The sequence below is a fragment of the Pygoscelis adeliae genome, unplaced genomic scaffold (assembly GCF_000699105.1).
Source record: "Pygoscelis adeliae isolate BGI_AS28 unplaced genomic scaffold, ASM69910v1 Scaffold108, whole genome shotgun sequence".
NCBI lineage: Eukaryota > Metazoa > Chordata > Aves > Sphenisciformes > Spheniscidae > Pygoscelis > Pygoscelis adeliae.
In genome coordinates this window covers 7,900,728-7,927,107 of record NW_008825498.1, presented here as the reverse complement: position 1 = coordinate 7,927,107, position 26,380 = coordinate 7,900,728, and the positions used below count along the sequence as shown (strand labels likewise).

Below are 26,380 nucleotides of genomic sequence, written 5' to 3'. Positions count from 1 at the left end.
AGGAGCTCACCACTGGCAGTACGGTACTTTTTGTAGAGAAAACTGATCGAGGGCAAGCTCTAAGGCTAGACATCCTGTCTTGGTATTCTTTTGAAAATACTGAGAACTGTCCAACTTACTCTTCTCACAGTTGCTTTCCCTTTCTTTAGTGGCCAGAAAGTTTCCGTCAGTTGCCTGTTTTCCTCCAGCATTGGTGCTTTTAATGTTCAAAAAAAAAAAAAAGCAAGCCACAAAGAGAGCATATAATGATGCAGATATCATGTGTTTCACCCAGTGAACTACCGAGACAGAACTTTCCACAAGCCTGTCTAAGCTCTTTATCTCACTAGATTATAGTGTTCTATTTCTGCATGTCTGAAATCTGTATGTTATTTGGTGTACTTTCCAAGTGAAATCCACAAAAATGATTCTTCATTCACTATGAGTTTTCACTTCCAGGCAGAACCTTGGTGAAAGTATACTTTATTTATGGGTGGAGAAGATACGAGAAGTTCTGATAGAAAAGGCACAGTCATCAGATCCAGGTACTTCAGAAAATACACGGGTTTTTCAGTTTCCTTCTTGTTCAACTGCAAAGAAAGATTTAATTACAAGTTAAAGCTTTATGCCCCGTTTTGTATTGGATCTAAATAACAGAAAACAACAGTCTCCAGTGTCATGGCTTATTGTTTTACAGTGATAGCTTCCCTTTCTAAAAAGCAGTAGAGCAAAAAAGGAAGGGGGTGGCCTCAGTGAACTAGAACAAGGTCCTCAATTCTCTCAGGAATTAAATTACTTTCATGAAAGCAGGGTGCTGCACACAGATTCATTATGCATTGTCCTCTGTTCTGCAAAGGAATCACTCATATCAGTAATTAATTCCTGGTGCTGAGTGCACTGTTGGAGGACTGGAATTAGCCTCAAGAGAAGATAAACTTCAGTGGAATATACAGACAAATGACCAAGTAGTCCATCTTAATTTCATTTTACTATATTGGGATGAGAAGTACATCATCACTGGAGTTGCAGTGATTCTTCTGCTGTTACTTTTATAGTGGTAGTGTTTGTGTAAATTCACAGTTGTTCTTTCAAAAAGGAGGGTTTTTTGTGGGGTTTTTTGTGCATTAAAATGCTAAACTGCTATGAAATGCATGAGTGACATGCATGCACGCACTTGTGGCAAAAGGAAATAGAAATATTTTTCTGTCATGGATGTTAGCTTAGTCCTGTGAGGAATAAAAGACTGAAGAGGAAAAAAAAAATGTGTATTTTCAGTGCTTCTTCATGATAAGGTCTAGTTTTAGTCTTTCAATAAACTGTGCATTTTGTTGCTACATCACAGACATTTAAAAAGTCATTTTTCATTGACATGACTAAAGGAGTGGATACTGAGAAGTGGAAATTTTACTGACAATATTGGAAGTTTATTGAGTGTTTCGACATCAACCTTGTGGCTTCTACTTAATACATCTAATGATTTTTCTTTGCCTTTTGAACATGCTATATCACCCCTCTGCTTTTTTTATTGAAAATACCTATGTTATAAAAGCCGCATCATCACCACATCATAAGCCCTCTAAATAGGAAATTAGATTGTGATATATTAACTTGTCTGTATGGTAGAGTCCCTCTAAATCCAGTTGCCAGAGCACTAGCTGTGTGTGATATTTACTCTTTTGCTATTGACTATTATTTTTTTTATGTCCTATGCATGAGGGAGAATAGGATTTTTGAAATCCCAGAGTGCTTGAAACATGTCCAGAGAGATGTTTCAAGTACAATGATTTTGTAACCTCATGAAGTAGCATTGAACAACAGGTCTATGTTTTTCCCAAAATGACCAATAAATGACTGGAGTTCTTGTGAAACGTCAGATTATTTTGGTCTCTCAATTCAGATTAAATTAATGGTAGCATTGTAAATGTTTAATGGAAATGGTAAACATTATTGTTCTTTCCTTTTTAGAAATACTGTTAAGTAGTATTGAAACAGAAGATACTATGCAAGGATCCCATAGCTTGAGTATTGTATTCCTAATTCTAAGCAAGATTTTAGTTAATGCTGGACTAAGAAATGTTACTATTCTGCATTTCGTAATTCTTAATGGCAAACTGATTGGAACTGAAAAGCCAGAGATTTTTGAGAAAAAGAATTTGAAATTTCATCTTACTTGTCTCACAAAAAAATGTGTAATAAATTCTACTACTTGTATCTTAATAGAACCAGATATTAAGAAAACCAGTGAAGAAGTTGATGAAGATGATGGAGATGATTTTATCCTAGACTATCAGCCCATTCAGGAAGATCCCGTTAAAATGTTAAATTACCTTACATCTGAAAGTCAAGAAGGTAAAAAATATTCCCTTGTTAATTCTAATGAAATAATTTAGAAGAGAGAGGCCTTAAGATTCTGCTTTTCTACTTGCCTTTTGAGTAGAACAAATAACATTAAAATTATAATAAAGATTAATAAGAATTGTAAAAAAATGCAACATGTTTTGGTGGTTCTGTATGTCATCTTGTGTACTTAACTTTAACAAATCCCTTTTTTAAAGTTGAGACATACTTTGTGTAGCCATATACATTGTTTCACTACCCTTAAAAGAAAACAACCGCTTCCTTGTTTGTGATGAGTAGATGAAGAACTGCCATCCATACATCATGGAAACCCAATCACAGATCGAAGGAGTACTTTCCAGGCACATCTGGCTCCTGTGGTGACACCCAGACAAGTTAGTAGCTATCAGTTCTACTCTTTTTATCTGCAGTTCGAGCTTGACAAAATATTGCTGAAATACTTGGGATTAGCCAAATATATCTGTCTGTCTGCATCTTTGTGTGATAATGCTGTCTGAGTAGTCGTCAGTTTCTCGCTTTCACTGTCAGCTAAGTAGCTCTAAATATCAGCTCTGCAGTGCTTCCTGCTATTCTTTACCATTAAGTGCATTAGATGTAAGAGAATAGGAACATCAAAATTTGTTGGATATTGGCAGATTTATCATATGATATTTGGAAGTTACTGAGTCTGCCATACGTTACTTGGAAAATTAACTAAAATGGGTTTATAAATGTTTTTCCCCCTTCAGAAAGGAATTCTATTGAAAAATACACTTGGATAATGCATGAGTAAATTTTTTCTAGACCTAAGTGAGAGGGGTAAGCATGCTTCTAGAGTTGTATTTGCCTACAACTAGAAGAAAATTCTGCACTAGTTCCTGTCTCTTGCTGGAACCAGTGGTGAGTGTAGACCTAGACAGAGTGCTAGGAAATGGCAGCTATGTTTTGTTTCCTATCATGCTTCCCCTCTTTCAGCAGTTTAACACAGGGTAAAGAAAGTATCCTTGTGTTTAATATTACTGATTTATTTTTTTTTATCCTCTGTGGAATTTGTCCAGTTGCTTCTTGCATCAGAATTAACTTTGAGAATCAACAACATTGTATGAAAATATGCCTTCCTGCGTTTGCTGTGAATCAGTCACTCGTAACTTTGTTTGGTGCACCTCTCCGATTTCTCTATGCAGTTTGGATTTTTATAGATGTCTATCATATTTTGTAGACCTTAGTTTTCTGTTTTCCAGGCTGAAGACCCCCAGTCCATTTTGGTGCTTTGTAGATGTAGGCTGTTCTGCACATGTAATGTATGCTCCAACCTTTTTATGATGCAGACTAGAACTATACACAACACTGAAGATGCAATCACTCCAAGGATTTATAGAGTGGTGTAAAGAGTTTTTCTGTTTTCCATGTTCTTTTCCTAGTAATACCTTTTAGTTTACTTTTTTGACCTCTACTGAGCACTGAGTGGTGTTTTCATAGAAACGTCTGTTACAACCCCAAGATCTCTTTTTGCAAATGCTGATAACTAGTTTGGAGTCACTTTGTACATCACTTTGTATCTATTAACATCAGTCTCCTTTGATGATCCCTGTTTAGTGTGGAAACTACTGATGTACTCATCTTTTCTTGTCATTAACCGAGAGTTGAACCTTGAGAGGATTTTCCTCTTTTATCCAATTCTAGCTTTTATTTTAAGAATTTTTGGTAAGGGATCTTGTCAAATGCTTTTTGAAATTCCAGGTAAGCTGGATCAGCTACATGCTCAGTGACTCTGAAAGAATGTTGACAGATTGACAGAGTTTTAAGGCATATTTCTCTATATAAAAGCTGTAACATTTTAAGCTGTCTGTGATTTTTTTTTTTTTTTTTTTTTACACTTCATCTCCATTAGTTTGCCTAGTATGGACATAAGACCTATTGGTCTTTAGTTCCCTACATCCTTCCTGGAGTACTTTTGAGATGCTGGTATCACATCAGTCACCTTATGCTGCAGAAACAGTTTTAACTGGTAGGTTAGATATCTTAGCTATAGTTCAACAGCTTCATACTCCCTTTAAACTTTTAAATAAATATGATCTGGTTTTGCTGATTTGTTTCTATTTGTTTTATCAGCTTGCTCAACCTTATTCTGTGGTTCGGCTCCACTATATCATCCTTGCCTGACCTTTTAAGTTCATAAATACTGCACATTCATTTAGGTTTTTGTGCTACAGCTGTGTCTTCTTTAAGTGATTCTTTTATATATATTATATTTATCTGCTGGAAGTACAGCTCTCTGGTAAGCTTCAGCTTCTTAATGTGTTTGAGGAAAAAAATTATTATTAACTTTTTTGAGCAGTTCTTTTACTGCTTGCAAAGTGAAAGTAATTTTATTCATTAGGTTAATGTGGAATAACCCCATGTTTTAAACTACTCAGTACATTACCATTTTCATTAAAGTAGCACTGCACTTCAGGGGCTTTCTTAGCTGTGCGAAGTCCCTATGAACTGTGAGTCCCTATGAACTGTGTTGCTTTAGAAAGGAAAGAAATTGGAATCATTGACTTAATGTCCTTTTCTCATTTTAAAAACCTCTCAGTCTTTGATCATGATTGTTCCTACTTATGAGGAAGTCTGTACCCACAGACATGGGTTTCCAAAAGGGCAGGTCTGTGTCAAGAAATACTACTCACTTAAAGCAGGTTGTTTCCCTTTCGCATGCAAAGACATTCTTAATTTCTTCTTTTATGATTTTTTTTTTTTAAAGACAACATATACTCAATAAACCCAGGAATTTCCAGTCAAGACTTATTGGTATGTGGTTAGTATAAAGAGAGAGCAATTCCCCAAGTGTCAAATCCATCTTGTTTCACAGAGCCTTGCTTGTGAGGTGATTGGTGTTCAGACTGCAGGGAAGCTTTACTGTGGTATGGAACTCTTTTTTTCTGAGAGATAGCCAAAAGAGGTGGCGAATGGGGTGAACACTGCACCTGTAGTGAAAGCTGGCTTCTTTACCGGCTGAAGTGGTTAGTGTGTGCCCATAATACTTTATCTGCATAATCTATATGCTGCAATGATATTCATCGATATTTTAAGACAGTACACAGATTGCTCCTTTATTGAGTATTTTTAATAGTGGAACTTAACTTCTAATGTAGTTTTCAATAATGATAGGCAGAGTAACACTGTAGTTACTTACGTAACAGAATATGTTACCATAGACCTTATGGGACGAAGAAAGTGATAGGCATATTTCAGGTAGCAGGCTATATTTAGTACCATTGCTTTTCCTTGTCTCAATTTGGCTTATTCTGACATTTAGAATGTATGTGGTTCTTGGACTTGACACTGATTTAGTAAGGTGGGGCTAAGAACTGATCTGTTGTTTAGGCATCCTGTGTCTTTTATGAGCAGGTGCCTCGTTGACATGTAGAGAATTACATCCCTTAATTCCCTAAAGCAGGAATAATAGAAGGGGGAACAGGAGGAAAAAAAAAGGCTCAGGAGCTACAACAGGAAAAAGGATAAACTATTGCTTAGCTGTAAGATGTCTGTCTTGGAGGTTCATTGCTAATACAGAAACATAATGAATCTTTAAGGTATGTTTTTAGGAGCCTGGTAGCTGACAAATAACTAATGTCAAAGGTGGCGATAATTTCATATGCTTTGTACCCTAAGTCCATGTACTGAAATGTATTTATGGAAGTGTATTAAGTAATAGAAGTTGTCTTTCTTCAGTATTCCACTTTAGGGGAAAAAAGGGAGAAAACAGGTGTCTGAAGCAATGTTCTCCATTAATAATAGGAGTTTTTTCATTGAGGTATCTTATATTTGAGGTGATTTTTGTAAGCTGAATTTCTTCCAGAAGAATTGCAAATAGCACAGTATAGCTAAGACAGATATTAAATATGTATATTGATTACTCCTCAGAGACATTTTTCTTTGGAGTGGAAGGCAATTCACTTGCCAAGCATGTTTTCCCAAGCTTTCTCAGCTTCAGTAAGGTTTTGCTCAAAGTAATATTAATTTTGTATTATGTACTAAAACAATGTCTTGATCAAAGCTCTCCTTTTTGCTAGACCAAATTGGAAAGCATTGACCAATTGCTAGCTTGTTTAATTAGAAACAGAAGATGAACTGATATTTGATAAATGTTTTGTATTTGGTACTTCTTAAGAGCAGAGAGATGGAAATGGTGGGAATATGTTTTCTGGGAAATACTGACACTTTCAGTCCCATAATAGAACGTTGTTTTTTTTGTTGTTTTTTTTATTCTTTCTGTGCAGTGTGGAAACTCTGGGGGGAAAAAAGTATGTTTGAGGAAAAAAGAAAAACTCGAAATGTAGTAGAGCTTACTAAACATCACATGTTTTTGAAAAATAGGTAAAAGCAGTGTGTAACGAGAAAACGTATGTCAAGTTGTGTTATATTCCAGCTTAATGTTACAGTTTAAAAAAGTGAGCAGGTGTAATTGATATGTAATACCGATTAAAAATGTTTTCTAGATCTTACTGTCTCTCCTGTTTAGTAAAGTGATTTGACACTTCTACATCTTCAGCAATAACATGAATGTACACAGTGTACAAATTCAAGGAACAGCTGTTTTCAGTATCCCAGAAAAATGATTTGAAACTAGCATGGGGGTACTGAGAAACCGCTTATTGAGTTATCACACTGAATATTTAATTCATTTTATGTCAAAGTGTAAAACTGTTTCATTATAGTATTAAGAAGGAGATGTTTGTTTAGCAGTGATATTGAGATGGTGTGTATGAAATCCCCATTATAAAAGGAAGCTTATTTCTGGTTTTTTAAAGGTAAAGAGAGTTCTTGAAAAATTGTATGAGAACAAGAAAATTGCAAGTGCTACCCACAACATATATGCATACAGGTGAGAGATGAATAGTGATTTCCCGCCCCCCCCTCAGTGTTCTTTGACAAATGAGTGCAGGACGTGAAAAAAGTAAAATCCGTCGAAGAAATTCCTTGCTATTAAATCTTTATGGGAGTAGGTTTCTTATTTGTGTGGTAAAGGTTTTAGGCTTTATTTTGAATTTGAGGTCAAGAAAGTAGAACATATAGTAGGAAATGTGTTAAGATAGTAAAGCAGCATTGGAAATAAAAAAAGACTAAAAGCGGATTTGAACATGTGTTGTTACACTTTGTGTAGTATGTATGAGCGTGGAAATGCTACATCATCCTGAACTAGATGTGTTTTTACTTGGGCAAAGTAACTTTTTTTCCCCCCAACCTTATATTTAGAAATAGCTGAAAATTTTTAGTTGAAATAAGAGCTGAAACAGAAAGCCTGATGGAGACATCTGGCATATGAAATTACAGCTGAAATACGAGAAACTTTAGGGAAAATGAGAAACGGGTAAAAATGAGTTTGGCAGTGGTCTGTTTCTGGCAACTTTTGTGAACACAGCTTATGTGAAATGAGTTGGTCTCAGTCCAGATAGTGATGTAGGTTTTCTGAGCAATGTAAGTGACAGTAAAAGGAGGCCCTTTCGTTACTGGAGGAACCAGTCGTCTGAAAAAGCATGTATAGACACTGATCCATTCATGCACGTCCTGGCGTGATCCTAATGAAACGTGAAATGAGAGCAAGTGAAAGCTTACTTTACCAAAAAGTCTACCTAAGTAAAAGGTTTCTGTAAAGAGGGGATTTCTGTTGTTGCTGATGATGATCTGGCTTCTTTCACTCATACTATCTAAATACACTTCAGAAAAGCAACAGAAACATACTTATTGCTTCGTATTTGTTATCTAGTGCCACAAGCCTCTTTGTCATTGTGTCACGTGTGTATTAACAAAGTTCGGAAATTATGAAATCAATTGGTAAGAAACAGTAGACCTCTGAGCATTGCTTCCAGAAAATTAGACCTGGGCAGCTGTCCTTTATATGGAACAATACACCCCAGAGTTTCCTGGAGTGCCCTCTGAGGAAGGACATGGCATGGAGAATCTGAAGGTAGACTTCAGTAACAGTTTCACGCTACTGCTGAAATATAGACCTAATTATTCATAATATTTTTGTCCAAGTTCTTCCGACTTGTGGGTGTGTACCATAATTTGAACCTGTACCTGAAGTTGATTTGAGCTAGGCGTAATTCTTAGGCTAAAAACCTAGGGGTTTTTCTTATTAGGGACTTTATACTGGTAATGAGTCTGGAGTTTAACCTGAAGTAGCTAAAGTCTATGTAAAAGCTTCTCAAAACTTGTTCCACTGTACAGATAAGTATTTGTGGTTTACCCTAAGCCTCATCCTGTTTTCATGTAAATGTCCTTAGTAGAGAAGTAGAATTGATACACATGTGTATGAAAGATGAAAGATCCCTGAGACTTCATTAATCATGTCAAAATGTTAGTTGATTTACATTTTTTGAATCTCTTTTATGTTCATTTTTTACTTTTTTTCCCCTTTTTTTTTTTCTTTTTAAGAATATACTGTGAAGATAAGCAGACATTCTTACAGGATTGTGAAGATGATGGGGAGACAGCAGCAGGTGGACGTCTTCTTCATCTTATGCAGGTTACAGAAATTAATCTTTGACTTCTGGAAGTCTTGAAGAGATTTTAAAAATCACTACAATGTAAATAAACTTGTAGAAGATTATTTTAATTCTTGCTCTGCTCTTAGCCAAATAGATGATTGTTTTCTTAAAGGTGAAAGAAAAAACACAGACTGTTGCATGCCTGTAGTAAATTGGGATTTCCAAGTCTTGGATCATAGAAACAAGTAGCGTTTCATAGGTGGTAGTAATAGTTTGAACAGTTTGAAAGAGAAATAAGTTTTGATTCCTCTGCTTACTATGTGGTGTAACGTATATAGAAAATGAAGACTGGAAGAAACTGACTGACAGAATGTAACAGCTGACCTATGCACAACCTTTCATTCAGTTTCCTCAAATATTTGTAATAAAAAAAGACACTTATATATGAACTTGCAGAGTAGAGCTTCAAATGCTAAAGGTAGTGGGAGTGAAGGAGTTAAGTTTTTTTACTGTTTAATTTGTTTCTTTGTGCTGTTTCCAGTTCTGGGTCCTTAGCCCTCATACTCACATATAATTCAGTTTTCAAATGTTGAAATAATATTCCCTTGGCCAAGTTGCTACTAAATGTGAATTGAGATTGATAAATTTTGATTGACTGGCATGATGCAAACCCTAGTAAAACCATAAATAAAATGTCAGAACTACAAAGGCCAGCTGGATACATCTTATGCAGTGTCTCAAGTCACTTAGCTATATCAGCACACTAATTACTGGTTTTAATTTTGATTTTTAGATTGATGTCCCCTTCACAACAAGGGTTTTCTTTCCTGTCCTTTGCTTGCTTGCTTGTATATTCTGTTGCTTAATGTGTTATACTCTTATTCCTGGAGACTGTTTTAAAGCTTTCTTTTTTTATTTCAAAGTTTTCTTTTTTTTCTGAAAAAAATATAATTGATGGAAATATTTTGATATTTTTCATTTAGAACTTTTTGAAACTTCCTAAGTAACTCAAACCTGACTTGGGAAGGAAAACTTACTTTATGTAATATATGCAACTATATGTGGTAAGTGTGAAAACATCATTGTAATAAAAAAAATGTAAAGAAGCAACTTTGCAGTTACTGTACCTCAATTCGTTCTGAGCTTATCAGCTTTTTCTCAGCATGTTAATGTATACTTTTGAAAGTTGTCAGATTTACTGTGTCTAGGCACTTAACATTCCATAAAAATCCAGTTTAGAAAGTGAGATGAAGTTTCCCCTTTCAAATGTGAATGTGTCTAAATCATATGGATCATCTCTCGATCTGTAGTCTTAGTTATTAGGAATATTTTTGTTCTGGAAGAGTACCTTGTTTCAGATAAACCTAGCACTTCAGTCAAGATAGCACTTTCCAGTTACAAGAAACTGTATTTTAGATTAATTCTTTTGAATTTAAAGTTATAGTTAAAAAAAACCTTCCCAACTATGTTTGGCATCGTTTACTGTGAACAGTTGCTATACATAGACTTTATGGCTGATGTGTAAATGTAGAGTAGAAAATGCCTGCCACAAAACCTGCCCCAATCCTTCTTTCTTTTTTTCTTTCTTTATGTTATTCTTTTCATTTTAAAATTCTAAGAATATTTCTGTTTTCACAAACGATGATAGAATCTTCTAATAGTATTGTTCAAATTAGTCAAATACATATTTTTTTCTCCTTAATGGAGACGATGAATGGTTGTTAACATGCTTTATTGATAGCTAGCTCTTAAGGGATTTTTCTCACCTCCACCAAAACACCCTGATACCTTGCAAACCACAGTGGTTTTGCTCAGCCTTATGCAAATAAAGCTGTGTGTGCTCTGTCTGGCTCTGAGCCATCTGTATGCATTAGCGTAGTACTGCGCAGGACTTGAGGGAAAGCTGTTTATAAGTGAAGACCTTCCACAGAGATTTCAGATGCCTTAGTTTGAGCGACAAATTCAGGATCGTGGTCACTCATCATGCAAGACTAATTTGAGCAAAATTGCTGACTGGTGATTGTCACTACAATCCGTGTGTTACTACATTCCGTGCAGTAATGTCTATCTTTTATTTTGACAAGATGTGTGTTTCTCTCTGATACTTAGTCAATTGGCATTCCCTGTGTTACTAGTGTTTGCTGATGGTGGGGAGATCTGAGCACAGAATTGCTGTAAGGTGGGATAAATGCTAGTTTTCAAGTCTAGTCAAGTCTCATTTAGATTTTGTGAGAAGTAAAGCTGTTGAAGGCCTTCCATGTTTCTTGCCTTTAATTGCAGTAAGAGAAATCATCACTTCTGTTTAACTCTACTTGATTTTGTTATTTACAGTCTTAAAAAAGCTATATAAGGTTGTTTAGTTCCTTTCAATCCTAATCGCTAACACAATTATTTCATGTTGTGTGAACTTTATATATGCCTTTTTGAATGCAGAAAGCAACTGCTTGGTTGTAAGGTACTAAGACTCAAACCTGGAAAATGCAGAGGTTTTTATGTATTATCCAGGTGCTGTTGCTAAGGCCTGCACATGGCAACAGTGCTAGCTTATGGCATTTTAGGTATCCATATGTATGCCTGTCTCCTGGCTGTTATTAGCCTCATCCAGCACCACTTCCAAAAATGTGGATAGACAATCTGCTTAGTGACAGAGGTTCTCTGAAAATAAGAATTCATCATATCGAAGAATAATAAATGTAACTCAGTAATTTTCCCTTTAAGTAATGCCTGAAGCCTTTGACACATGAATGAGCAACTGTAGTGCACATGAAATAGCTTTGTGCCCTTTCTGAGGGATATATTGACTCATTTTACTTTGAACTTACCTTTGGGTAGGAGCTTGGAGAGGGAAACTTGCAACAACTGCTGGCTTTTCATTATTTGTTACCCTCTGATAACAACATATGTGTGACACAGACCTGACTAAGTTCTTCTTAAAAATGCAAGATAGTAGACTTTTTCTATGTTTAAAATAGGTGTCAACAGTAAAACTAGTTCAAGTAAAAAAATAATCACTTTTCTTTCTTTCTTTCTTTTTTTGAAACAGATTTTGAACGTCCACAATGTGTTAGTTGTGGTATCCCGCTGGTATGGAGGTATTCTCTTAGGACCAGATCGTTTTAAACATATAAACAATTGTGCAAGAAATGTACTTGTGGAATACAACTATGTACATTCAGTGGTAAGTTCCTGCCACTTAGAACAAAGGCATTTGTATGTGAACTTGTGTAAATTGTCACTGTTGGATGAAGCCAGAAGAAAAGTAATATTACCTGTGTCATCCCCTGGTTGCTTTGATGCACTGATAGTATGCATAGGCTCAGTGCAAAGGCTCCTGAAGAACTTTCAGAGAAGTTAGTGACTTGGTTTGTAAGTGTGAGGTGTGCAATAGAAGGGTGGCAGCCGTTGAGGGCATTGATCCAGAACACAAATTTGAGGGTTGGGGGAGGATGAGAAGGGGAAATGCCTCTTTCTGCGTGTGCAGAAAACTGGAAGCTGCTCCTTTTCGTGCTTACTTGTGGCACCAGTTCTAGTGTGTAGGCAGACTGAGCTTGGGAATCACTGTAACTAGTAGGCATTTTAAAAATTGAAAACTTTATTAGACCCAAAGTTTTCAGAATCATAGATGATAGACACCATTTAAAAAAAATCTGGACTAGAAGAATTCAAACAAAGTAACATTAACTGTTACAGAAAAGATTAAGAGAAGATGTTTCAAGGGAGCTTAAACAACTCGGGAGACAAAGTTCCAAATGTCTTTAATGGCATTTTACTAATATTCTTGGTTTTTTCAACATTTCTTTTCTTCATCCTCAGAACAGCGTATTAGATATGTCTATGTACATTATAGTATGTAATTGCTAACAATACAAAGTTCAAGACAGTAGGAAATAATTACTAATGGATACTTGAAAAAGTATGCAACTGTCAGTTTTCCTTTTTATATGAAAGTATCCAAGATTGCTGTGGCTCAAAGCTGAGCATTCTTCCCCCTTCCTGCCCCTGCACTTTTCAGTTATTTGCTTTTTGCATTTTAGAGGTGCTTGTATATACTTACTGATTTACCTTCTTGGCAGTTTATCGATGTTCTCTTATTTGAAAGCATTGCTTATAAGATAAAAAGAAACTAACAAGACTCTTAAGCATTATCCCTCAAGAGAAGGTTTAGTACCAAACATGACTTCTTTTTTTTCTATTTTTAACAACTTAAATCAGACTGTATTTCTTTATTGTGTATTAACACATGTATTTTGTTACCAGTGTCCATCAGAAAAATAACAGATGGAACTTAGGGTAATTATTATTCTAGTACCATAGATGTGGCTCTTGGAAGAAGTATTCTTATAGCTAACTCTCTTCAGAATAGCAGAATTCAAACATCCTGTTAGGGTCCGTTTCCCTCCCATGTGCAAGAGATAGAAAGGAGAAGATTAAAATGTCCCGGGTTCTGTCAGATATAGTGGCAGATTCCTTCACCATTTTGGGGAGTGCTTGCGATGAATGCCTACTGAAGAAAAATCTTGTTTTTTCAGAATTGGCAGTCAGAGTAAGCTGTATGTTACAACGTTGATCCAGCAAGACTGGCAAAATTTTGGTTTTCCCAGTGTAGGTTTGTTTCACTTAGAGAAGCAGTTTTAAGGTACTGGTGTACAGTATATCTCTTGATAAGGCCACATCCGCTCTAGAAGCAGTTTTGCAGTATCGTGTAGATGTATTCCTATACTGGTAACCTCTTCCTCAAGTGGAAATGGCTTAGATTATTTTTACATTCTATACTTCTGTTGGCATAGCTATGGCTAAAATTTTATGATTGCTGAAGGCAGAAGTTTCTAAATAGCAAGATGAGCAGACAAATTAATGAAACTGAGTGGTTAAATATTATACAACTCAAAACTTTCCTAAATCCCAGTGAACTATGAACACTGTTCATATTAAAAATAATTCTCATGGGTGACCTTGAGAGAATGCTCACAGTATGTAAGAATGTTGATTAAATTTTGAAATCCTTGTTTTTCATTTCAGGAAGAATCATCTAAACAAGCAGGAAAGAGCAAAAAGATAAGGAAGGACAACAAGAAGAGAATAGAACACTAATTTATTTTTTAAACTATAAAAGATTATTTTGCACATATTTATACAAAGAAAACATGGACACTATTGCCTTATACAATACAGCAGACATTTTGTATTCAGAAGATAATTCAGTAAAGCTATAGATATATTTTAATCTTGTTCTGTGATTTCTTTGGCTGTTGTGAAATAGAGCCTAAACACAAGTTTTCTGTATTCTTACACATGTCAGCTCTTTGCTTTGAGGGCATTCTAACATCTGGAACCATCTCCAGGAAAGCAGGGCTCCATCATGCGTAACGGTTACTTGGGAAGACAAACGCCAGCACTCCAAACGTCCCCCCCTTCCTTCTTCTTCCCCCAGCTTTATATGCTGAGCATGACGTCATATGGTGTGGAATATCCCTTTGGTCAGCTGTGGTCAGCTGTCCCAGCCATGTCCCCTCCCAACTCCTTGTGCACCCCCAGCCTGCTCGCTGGTGGGGGTGTGTGAGAAGCGGAAAAGGCCTTGACTGTGTGCAAGCACTGCTCAGCAGTAATGAAAACATCCCTGTGTTATCGACACTGTTTCCAGCACAACTCCAAAACATAGCCCCATACTAGCTACTAGGAAGAAAATTAACTCTATCTCAGCCAAAACCAGCACATACCACCGAAAAGGAAAGCCTGTGGCCTGGTGCTATATGGCCCTGGAGAGCCTGGTCCTCCCCATGCAGTTCTTGGTCATGCTCGATAGGGCCTGCCTGGTGACATAAGAAAGACTGAACATGGGTGATGAACTAAGAAATGTAAAGAAGTTACCTCAAAATTTCTTTGAGGATTGTGCTGTGAGTGTTGGGGCTCTAGGAGCCTGTTGAAAAGCTGAGGGTTTAGTGTTGTATAATTAAGGGAACCAGTGATTTCAAAAAAGAATATGGGGATTTTGAAATCAGACTGTTAGTGCTAGTAGTGAACATCAGTAAACATTCAGAAGTTACTTCCGTTGGTGTAGAGTGGGGGAAAAAGCAAGTGTTAACGGTATGATCACAAACGCTTGAATTTTCTACTCTTTTATTAATACCTTCCAGACTTTTCTCTAATGCATTACAAAAGAATTAACAGGACTTTTTGTCAGTTAATTGTCATATTGCTATTTAGATGAGATTTAAATAATTTTTTTAACATTCTCTTGGTATCTTTCACTTGGGGAGGACGGACTTTAATGATCTGTTGTTTGGTTTTTTTTTTTCCCCTCAAGTTAATTTCTGAACTTTGCGATCCATTAATTACTAGCTGAGTCACAGGTGCTTTCTTAGGTCAAGTACACCTTACATAGTTTCCTCATATAGTAATGTCAGGGCTGTGACTATTTTCAATGACATTTCTCTAGTGGCACTTGCATAGTTTAAAGGTGTATTTGTAAGACTAGCTTATTTGACCACCAGTTTGGTATACGTCTTTTTGCCTCTATGTTCTTACACTGAACTGTTTATGATAGTTCTCCAGTAGGGGTACCCCAGAAAACCTTTCCCAAGGCAAACTTCATCTAATCAAAGTAACTACTCCAGAGTTTGATATAGCAACAGAGATGTTCCTTAAGAATTTCAGTAACTTGAAAAGTACCACTAAAATACGTGATTTAAAAAAAAAAAAAGTTACCACTAATTCTGTGGCAGATAGATCCTGCATTGATTTATTGAAACAATTTTATGCAGTTACATTACCTTGTCTGCATAGTAAAGCTCTTTTAGATTTAGCCTTAGCATCTGTACTTGTAATAAAATGACATTTGTCCCAGGGAAGGAGATCCATATATTACAGTATATAGTAGTCTTGCACTTTTTGGGTCATGCAAGTATTTTTTTTCAGTTTGTCTGTCTTATTGATAGACTCTTATTTTGCCGTTCACTTCCAGTACCTTATTAACTTAAGTACTCCAAAGTTTCTGTTGCTTTTATGAAAGTTTGAAACTGTAGCAATTACTTAACATGGGAAGCAGGTGAATTGTGAGATGTTCTGCTATAGCTGCCCAAGATTCAGTCCCACTCATGGTAATGCATGTTCTTTTTCCAAAGAGCCTTTAAGCTTGAACGCTCAGAATCAACAAGTGATTCTGAAGGTCTGAACTTTTGGGTGTTCAGTCTGAGGTACGTGAAAGCTAGGTGTCTGATTTTTTTTATTAATTTTTTTTGAGAAAGTGCAGATCCTTGTCCCCAAGAATCTCATGTTTCACTGTTGTGTGTTAGCAAAAACTAAAACTCCAAAATGGAAGAAACAAGTTTTTGATAACCACTTGCTGCATAAATGAAATAGACCATATAGGTCATCCAATCAGTGAGCAAAATGCATCCCTATTCCTTAAAATGGCTGGAAACAGACCATCAAAGTGGAAATGTGTATTTTCGTGCTATTTCTTTCAGAGAGAACGTAAAGTGCTGTCTAGCTGTACTGTGGACACTTTTGGTTAGAGAAGTTGCATTCTCTTCTTATTTTTGTTTGTAAGCATTTCCTAAGTTTAAGCTTCCTTTGTAAGTTTTCATGTGGCTCTCCAGAAGAGTTTTGCAATGCAGGAATTTGTCCTTTCCTTTGAGAGCGATGCCTTGGCGTACCTCATGGCCTAAAGAACCTGTGCTTTAAGGAGGCTGTATCCCATCACTTAATTGAATACAATTGTTTCTGCTTTGTCATTCAGAGAATGTTAGAGCAGCAGTGATTGTTATGTGTCAGGATCAAAAATTTAGCATTGATGCAGCAGTTGAAGTCCTTGGCATGTGTCAAGAGTGTTTTCACACTGGGACTGGTAACCAAGGGACACAAATAGCCTATTCCCCGTGTAGAGCAGAGCAGCAGCAGACACAGGGAATATATTTTGATCCTCACATTTTCATCATTGCCTATAATGCATTTGGGTTGTTAACAAAGAAATCAAGAACCTAACTTCTTTAGAAACTGGGCTATAAAACATTTTGTTTCTCTTACTTAGTGGGGAACAGAGGTCCCCCAGAATCTGAGAAAGAAAACAAGTCAGCCTACTCTTACAAGCAGCTGGCTTGCTTCCTAAGTCACTTGTGCTCTGAGGCCATAAGCCGCTGCTCAAAAAAAATACCGTAGAATCATAGAACAGTTTGGGTTGGAAGGGACCTCTAAAGGTCATCTAGCCCAACCCCCCTGCCGCGGGCAATATGCAGATATCTTAAAAAAAGAAAAAAAGAAAAAATGAAATTATACTTCATAATATTTGTGGAAGTTGCAGGTTTCTGTAGTCTAACCTTGGATAGACTGGTATCTCTGACGAAGTTTGAGAGTGCTGAAGTACGTGCTTGTGAAGTATGTTACTCTGAAGCCAGTGTATTGCTCTTGAACAGACTGGAAGTACTGACATCTTTTGTCTCTGAACTATAGTATTCCTTTATTAATTAAAAAATGTGAAGAGAACAAAATAGACAACTACTTGTAATCATAATAACCCTGTCACTTTGACAACTAACAACCATTTAGTTTTTATGTTGCTGACGTCAGTAGTCTTTTTTTATTTTGGGGTAAGGTTTACAGACAAGAGAGCAGTTGTAGCCTTCAGTATGTGTCTATGCAGAAAAGAGAAAGGTTTGCCTTTTCAGTTGGGTATGTGTCACCATTTTTGCAGGTTTCTGTGGTGAAACGAAGTTAAGCAGAATCAGCAAAAGCACCCCTGACGGTGGGAGAGGAATGAATTTTTGCACTCTGTTGTCTGAAGCGTGCTGACGGGAGAACAGCTTTAGATTTGGCACAGATTCCTCCCCCAACCAGGTAACACGGGTGGGATCAGCCTTTGCTTTTGAGTAAGTCGGGGACACAATCTCCATACTCCTGCTAAATGCATTATTATAAATACTGATATTCTAAACTCCTACTGCTAAACAGTGTAATAATCTTGTTTATCAATGTCAACTGTGATGGTTTAATATTTTCCTGCAAGTTAAAGGTTTATAAATAAGGATCTAGAGGAATGTATTGAAAAGCAACTAAATCAGAGTGGAGCACCAGTGTTCTTCAGTCCAGAGCTTGGTGATGCAACCTGATGAGAAATCAGATTGCATTAAATAAATCATGTGTATGTGAACTAGCAAGTGGGATCCAGCAAGGGATTTTTTTTGCATTAAATAAATCATGGGTATGTGAACGAGCAAGTGGGATCCAGCAAGGGAAAGATATTACAAAAATGGCTTGCAACAACTTTAACTTTAAAAATACTGTCCTAATGGAATGTATAATGCTAAACTGAAGCAACAGTTTTAACTGTAAGTTTTTGTTGTCAAATATTGCAAATTTGCTTAAGACAATATAGGCTGTATACATATCCACTACTTGTGGAAGGATTATAAATTTAATTATCTGGACAAAAATAAGAAGAAAAGGATTATAGCATTAATCCATACCTAAAGTACTGTAGCCTGTCATAAAAGTATGTTCATGAAGAATCAAACGCTAGCAGAAAAGGTGGATTGTGACTACTATTTAATCTTTTTTTGCCACTCTGTTCTGTCTTATCTCTTTCTTTTACTGTTTTCGCTTTGCTCTTCTGGAAATGAATCAGGAGTATGGCTGAAATCAGATTAGCCATTACAGGACCCCAATCTCCTACAACGTAGTATCAGAATGATTTATTTTTCTTTGTTGCTCAAACTTAAGTGACTGGACCAAGAGCCGGAGTTTATATCTGGTCTCTGATCGGGGTATTTTGTTAGCAAAGTACCCTCTAAAGAGCTGCCAGGTGGTTTCTCTGTAAAACAGAGACTTCACATAGAAGAGCCTTAATGAGTTCAAGACAGTTGAGCAATGGAAAAAACCTAATGTCATTCTTACAAGCTTCTCTTCAAGAAGTGGTGATGAGACAGAACATTTCATCTAAATGTCCTACCATATATCTGAAAACCTTCCATGCTGAAATATGGAAAGGTCACTTGTTTTTAAAATCTACTGCCTTAACTTTTAAAAGTGAAGATAATTGTCTCTCTAATTGCAGCATAGCAGTTCTGGACTGTTTGTAATTTCTTGATATTGCAGTCTGAACACTTTAATAAGCAGGTAATTCAGCGTGGTTCTTTTACTGTTTAGTATGTGTTCTTGTTGAACGCCTGGGGAAGAAGGAAGGGAAGAGAAAGCCGAAACATTTACTTGTGGATCCTTTGGGTGTATTAATCTATGCTATGCATTTATAGTCTAGCATGTCTATTTGAATAAAAATTCCATATCTTTTTACAGGGTTATCATTGAACAGTTGATATGCTGCCCTGACGCCAGTAGAAAATCAGCAGTTTATTATCTACTTCAGATATTTTTCTAGCTAGGCGTGTTCAGATTGGTTTAATCATAGTTACAGCCACACAAAAAAATTCTGCTGAAAGCTTATGTAGTGGATCTTCTATTAAACTTCACTTATACTGCTGGTGTTTTAAAAAAACTTGCTGGCTGGTGTAGATTGTCTTCTGGATATGAACAGATTAGTTACATGGCATCATGACTTGTGCAAAACAGGTCTGTGGTGCTGGAGGTACATTCACAAGGCACATGAGTGTAGCATCCATAATTTTAGGTGCCCTGCTGCACACAGACTTTCCAAGCACGGTGTGGAAGAGTTAGATTATCTAAGATTTTGAGAAACCAAGTCAGATCTAAGTTAGCTCCAAGAAGAAATTTTGAGGGAGGGAGATGGAAAGGAATTAGGTAGCTATATACTCCTAGAACGTACCCTAGGATTTAAGCCATTTGGAAAGGTTAGCTGTTTCTCATGAAAAACGGTGAAGCTGCTGAGTTTCTTCTTGAGACTGAAGAGTATATGGGTAGACCACTCAGCTAGGATGAATCCCATCTTCAGCTTGATTTTGGAGGCTGTGAAATCTGGCTTCCTTGCTTCCCAAATGAGTTATCTTAACTAATAGACTAAAGGTACTTTGGAGAGTGTATCTTTCATTCTCTTCCACTGACATACTTTATTAATTAATGCAGAATTTCCCTCAGATTTTGAGAAGCTCGCTAAGCATTACCTTCCTCTTAGGGTTTAGGAAACCGAAGGAAAGAGATCAAGTAACAGACTGAAAAGTTACAAGCGGTCTCCACTTGGACCAGAAGTGGAGATCAGAATTTCCAGGTTCCCAGGGGACTCCAGGACTGCTAAACTTTATTACACTTAAGCTGATGGCTTAATTCCTGCAGGAAAAAAAAAAAAAAAAAAAAGTCAAAGAAAAGCAGGGAATTCAAAGTGATACCGTATTTCTTAGCTTAATTATTCAGATTCTTCTCCATATCTTACCTTAACAAGGTATAGCACAGCTATTATATATGTGTTATATATAAACTATGAGAACCTGTTGCATGCTACAGAAGTGAGGATGTGGTAGTTGTATCTTGGAAGCCATTATGTGGGCAGCTTCCTTATTTAATGCTCATAATAACCTTCTAATTCATTTCCTCAGCACGGAAGATTCTGGGTTAAGATACAGTGAGAACCTTTCTATTTACACTTTGGAAAGCAGCTTGAGAGAGAAGAAGAAGGTCCAAAACTTTATACTCACTTTTGCAAAGAGCTGTAATTGCACCATTCTAAGGCAGAGTAGTTGCAAATTACATCAGTAATTTAACTGCCACTGTAGCTTTAATTATTTTAGCATAGATTCTCACGGAAGAAAAAATGCATAAAACTCGAGTAAGGGGTTTGCTATTAAAAGATCCAGTTTTAACTGCAATTGCTACAAGCACTGTCTTTCAGCCTCGTGGCTTGTCTAGTTGTGTTTTTTTTACAAAACTATATTCTCTTGGAGCACAGTTTGGATCTATGATTTTTCTGCTTTTGAAGATTTTTGCAACCTTTTGGTCCTCATGGGGCTTTCAGGAGATTGTAACAAATTCTTCTCTTCTGAGACTGGTGGCTGTGCATTGATTCATCGTAGACGCCAGTCTGTAGAAAGCCTGCTAGCTCAGGCTGGCATTTCTGGCCATTCAGGGACAAGTTAGGAATCAAAAGTATATCTGAAAGTTTCCAGTAGAAAAGAATACTTAAGAGCTTGGATCTTCTCCCCTCTTCTGCAGTTGAAAAGGGGGGAGTGTTACTGGAAGGGGGAAACCCTTTCCAGGACCCCTTCCTGACTGAGGGCAAGCAGCCCCATGTCTAAAAGAAGAAAACCTTTTATGTACTTTCCTCTAGGATATGTGACTCAGTGCAGTTTCTGAGCACCCACTGATGAAGGTTTGCAGCAGGTATATTGTACGCGTATGAGCTGCCCCAGGTTCAGTGATTCTTACCAAGGGATTGTCACTTTGAATGCGCAGGAATGAGCTGTTGATCCCATGGTAAGGTGAGACCAGTCAAAAAGGACTGGCTGCATTAGGTATGAGGAAAGAAAAAGTATAACTGGGACCTGGTAACAGTTTATATAGGATCCATGATTTGGCAGTATGCATGGCAATTTTCCTGCTGTTCTCTGGATTTGAATGCAGGGAAGCAATCACAGAAGGACTGTTACCCTCCTCAGAGGCCTATAGAAGCCCTGTGATGTCTTTTATTATCAATAAAACGCAGAAGCAGAAATTCTTGGGCTAAGAAGGTAACTGTTTAGAAGATGAAGTGAAAATAAAATGATCGAATGTCTCTTCTGGTACCATATTGGCACCTTGAGCCACAAATCACTGGAGGCATGTGGAGCACACCAGCAGTGTATTTTGCCACGTTCTTACACTCTTCCTTAGGCTACAGGCAGCTGAGACAGACAGGATACAGACTTGGCCAAACCCTTAATTTGACCTCACATTTGTTCACTGCTTTATTTTCTTTTCAACCATGTAATAGCTTGGACCTCAAAAATGTCACGTAGATCAGCTTCAGCATTGCTAGCAGAAGAAAGGCTAGTGGTATTACTTAGTAGTCGTTGCCAAAGTGTGTTTTCTACATTTCCAGCATTACCTGCAAGCAAAATAAAGCTTAAAGCAGTAATGGATGTGCGTGCTGTGAAGATATTTGTATGGCTAATAAAGTTTTGCTTTTTTGTACTGCTGCCATTCAAACATTTAGTAAAAGCACTTGGCAAATGCTAATGAATTTGTTCCCACAACAGAAGCACAGCCATGACAGCCAACATTTTTCAAATTTAAGTATCTAAAATTAGACACCAAAGTGTTTTTAGAACCCATAATAAAAATGATTGAATTTTTACAGCTGTGGAATACTCACGGCTCTCTGCAAGTGGCTTCATTACTCACACAAAATATAATCGCTTGTGGAAGACACACGATTTCTCCCACCAGTGTGGAAAGAAAAGCCTTGTCCTATTAAAGTTAATTGCCAAGCTCTCATTCACGTTCAGGGAGTCGGTATTTCGTTCCTTGGTTCTGGGATGGCAGCAGCTGATGCTGTGTCACTGAGGCTGCTAAGAGTTTTGAAACTGATTTCAGTGGGAGTTTTGCAACTGATCTCTGAGGGTTAGACCATTACTGGTTAACTGCTCCTGGTAAGTAATCGTATATATGCTTACTTACAGCATATCAGTTTTCAGCCCTAGGGTCTACAGAAAGAGGAACAACAATGGCAACAACAAAGTTGACCATGCCTTTGGTCAACAAAAATATATAATACAATAGAGAGGGACCACAGACTTGCCGAAATACAATGACACTAGATAAACAAGGATGAAATTAGAATGTAGTTTACATTCTCATAAGGATAGGTAGCCAAGATTAAGGAACAATTTCCAGAAAAAGTTGATGTCCATAATGCTAACAAGCAAAATGCTTCTGCAAGGGAGGTAATGAGGAAGGGAAGAAAGCAAGAGATATTCTCAGATCAGCCCTCCTGACCTCCACAGATAAGGATCAGGTTGCATAAAAAAGAACTTGCATTTTAAAATACGAGCTTGGAAAAGCTACGTATTTCTTACTGGTAACTTCTAGAGATAGGCATGCTTTCAGATGCATTGGTATTTATTAAAATTACAAAATCTTAGGAAAACTAAATTTATCTAGCATCAGAACTTTTTAATTTTTTCCCTCCTGAGTCAGTTTTTTTGGATGTTTATTGGATTTTTGGCCCATCCTGTTTATGCTCCTTATGAATCTCAACCTTTTGGATAACTCTGCCAGGTGCAAATTTCTTCCCAGAGTGAGCTGACCTGGATACGCAATGTGCACAACAGCACTGCCGAAACTCCACATACGGCTGGAACGTGTAATCAGACTTTGTCCACACAGCCACCGAGCTCCAAGTTTTCACTGGGCGTATTGGTGCTGCTGGCTTTCCTCATGGTGTTGCTAGCTCTGGTCACCATCTTTGGAAACGTCCTGGTGATCCTTGCTTTCATCACGGACAGAAACCTCAGGTATCGGAGTAACTATTACTTTCTCAATCTTGCTATTTCTGACTTTGCAGTAGGTAAGACATAACCGTGGAGGCACATACTATTTGTTTCCTAGGAATCTTAGGAGAAGCAAGGGGGCTTCTTTTCTCTGTGGTTTCTTCTAAGAGAACTATTTCCCAGCTGTGGGTCTAGGGGAAGGGTAAAGGAATGGTGGAAGCTGCTTTAAGTGTCTTAGCAGCCTACTATTTTTCAGAAATACATTATCATAAGAAATGGACCCTTTGCCAGGTAAACAGGTAATGTTTAACGTTCTTGCTTCAGGAAACAATACTACTGTGTGTGAATCGATGTGGGATAACAAAGAATAGGAGTTGTTTGTGGAGAGTCTTGACTAAAGTCTAGAGAGTCAAATTGAATACAGCATATATCGTCTGGCAGATCTTGCATATGTGCTTGATGCCTTCTATTTCAATCTACTCTCACACAACACAGATAATCGCCTGAAGTTTGCAACTAAATACTAATGAATAGTATTTTTCAACATCTTGCTGTACATGCTCTATCTACAATCATACCTTAGGAATATGTGTTTGTATAGGTAACTAAAAATAACAAATCAAACAGTTTCTGAGAAGTTTGATGTTATTCATATATATTTGTACATAGGGACACATTTTATTTTCAAACTTGTACAGAGAAAAAATACAATTAAAATGTTAGGGTGATGTGCAATTGGAGATCGATGTATTGCAATATTCTGTGAAATGTTGAGTGTCTCTGGTAAAAGTCTTGGTTAAATTATTGAGTAGGCAGAAGGGTGGTTTTAAACAGGTGTGGCTATTTCGTGAAATCTATGTTCTGACTCGTCACATCACAACAAAATCTTTTGAAACTGTTTTTATTCTGCTTCTTTTACCTATGCATTTAAAAAGGATACTGAAAGAACTGAAGAAACTGTCTTTGTTCTTAAAATTTATTGCCAGTGTCAGAAATTCTGTTACAGGGCACGGCTTCTAATAGTCCAGTCCTCGTGATGTCCAGATCTCCTTGTATAATGTTTTGATCCCTTCCCCCATATGGTTGATGTCTTCTTCCAGCTTGTAACTGCCTTGTTGTGCCACAGAGCTTTTGCTGTCTGCTGTCTGGCTATGGTACATGGGGAAAAAACCACAGCAGTGAACAGAAAACCAGTGGACAGAGTGGTGTTCTGTCATCTTGCTCACAATCTATCACCATATTGAACAAATACTGGCATCTAGCTGAGAAGTATGAAGTAAATAATGTCCTCTATCAAAGAAGGAATTAGAGCTTACTTGGCATTACCTAACTTCCATAAATTTGTGTTTCATGATATTATGTTTACCTGAATGTCTAATTTTTCATTCTAAATTTGGTTAAAAGCTTTGCATACTTCAGAGTCAAACTGGTTTGTAGTTCTGTAGCTACATAATTTAGATTGAGGCTATACCTAGATTAGTCTTAATTTGTACTTGATCCTAATTGCTAAAAGCACAGACTTTCATGCTTGCAGAGCCCTTTGCTTATTCTTTTAATATATTTAATTTATCTGATTTTGATCTTCAACAACTTTTGCTTTATTTCTGTGCTTTGGACTTACAGCCCATAGCTGGATTTGAATAGAGATCTCTTGATTCTTAGTAGAGAGGGAGAATAACAGGAATTGTAAGATTTTTAGGGAAATGGAAACTCTCAAGATCCTCTTTGGTACCTGTTGCAGGAGTACACACTATCATGAAGTAAATCTAAAGTTGAAATAATACCCTTCCCTGTGAATGATAAAATGTATAATATGACCTTTTGCTCAAAAGAGCAAGTGTTAGTTGCTCTGTAGATGCAGTGACTCCATTTCATTGGAGCGTTGTTGCTGTTCACTGTATTTCTGTGTCACAGCAAACTACACTATTAGTTCTTCAGCCTTGCAGGGCTGCATTGTGATTGTGTGTGTAGTGTAATCACCTAGAAATCCATTAAAATAAGATCATATTGGCACTTTCACAACATTTGGATTTAACAGCCTAAATTTAGATAGCCGTGGGTGCAGGTTACTCACGTATGTTCCCACCACTTGGTGTGTTCCCATAGATAATACCCTATCAGCTCACCACTGAAAAGTGGTTATGATCAAGAATTACGATGAGAAGAAATGTTAGACTGGTTATACTTAATTAAGTGTGAGTTTTTGTCAGCCTTCAGATTAGATAGTTTTAAAGATTAGTCTGACATTCATGTTGTATTTCTATAAAAGTTACGTCTGGAGCACTTTCGGACACCATATCCTGCTTCTAAGAGGATAGAAGCATGGCAATTAGATTGTTTGTTCTAGAAAACAGTTAGTAAATTACATTGGGGGGGGGGGAAGATTTTTCATTTTTTTGTTTAATTTCAGTAGCTTAATGCAAAATAGTGTTTACTTCAGCAGGTAAATAAAGTCATCTGCTCCTTCCTTTAGCAGATGATATAAACAGGAGAAGTAATAATGATACACAATAAACATGAGACACCTTTCAGAAAAGTATTAATTATAAGAATGTTACTGGTGCCTAGTTTGTGGTCAAGTGTTCGTTGGTTGTATGAGAATACAAAGCCTTCCACATGGCAATTCCAGTCAGTATTGCGCTTTTATCAGATACCACAGAAATGTTTCTTTGCTTTCACGAGCACTGTCTGCAGTGCTGACTGACATGTGCATTTGGTTTATTTCCATAGGTGCATTCTGTATGCCTCTGTACATCCCTTATGCCCTGACAGAGACATGGCACTTGGGAAGAGACCTGTGCAAGCTCTGGCTAGTTATGGACTATCTCCTGTGCACAGCTTCAGTGTTTAGCATCATCCTTATCAGCTACAACTCTGTCCTGTCAGTTACAAAAGCTGTAAGAAGAACCTTTCTAATTATTTCTTTATATATCTTGAGTTTTCTGTAAAGTTCAGAGTGTTCACAATAACACTGGAAGCTAAATAGTCCTTCATTATTGTACCATTTTTTTCTGCAGAAACTTTGATGCTTCAGTGTTGCACTGGGACTTAGAGATAGGACAACGCCTTGCCTACGATTTCAATGTTTCCCTCCTGCTGCCTGGATTAGAAACTATTTAATTACATTACAGAGGAGGTGGGAAGGTGTCGTGGTTTAACCTCAGCCGGCAACTAAGCACCACGCAGCCGCTCGCTCACTCCCCTCCCCCCCCCCCCCCCGGG

The 26,380-nt window shown here is 37.1% G+C and overlaps 2 protein-coding genes across 3 annotated transcripts in view; both read left to right on the top strand.

The window, feature by feature from the left end:
* The window catches only part of IMPACT (impact RWD domain protein), a 20,297-nt gene extending 6,290 nt beyond the window's left edge, over positions 1-14,007 (top strand). The window contains exons 5-11 of one of the 2 annotated variants that reach the window (XM_009331441.1): positions 439-524; positions 2,200-2,328; positions 2,617-2,711; positions 7,113-7,186; positions 8,740-8,830; positions 11,836-11,970; positions 13,812-14,007. In XM_009331441.1, coding sequence (XP_009329716.1) covers positions 439-524; positions 2,200-2,328; positions 2,617-2,711; positions 7,113-7,186; positions 8,740-8,830; positions 11,836-11,970; positions 13,812-13,883 — 682 coding nt within the window. In that variant the 3' untranslated portion in view covers positions 13,884-14,007. Of the gene's footprint in view, positions 1-438; positions 525-2,199; positions 2,329-2,613; positions 2,712-7,112; positions 7,187-8,739; positions 8,831-11,835; positions 11,971-13,811 lie in introns of both variants that reach the window. The other variant, XM_009331440.1, reaches the window with a different exon arrangement.
* A 7,796-nt stretch (positions 14,008-21,803) lies between these two features.
* HRH4 (histamine receptor H4) overlaps positions 21,804-26,380 on the top strand; it is an 8,012-nt gene continuing 3,435 nt past the window's right edge. Inside the window, 3 exon segments of the mRNA XM_009331485.1 lie at positions 21,804-21,809; positions 22,947-23,235; positions 25,889-26,055. Coding sequence (XP_009329760.1) covers positions 21,804-21,809; positions 22,947-23,235; positions 25,889-26,055 — 462 coding nt within the window.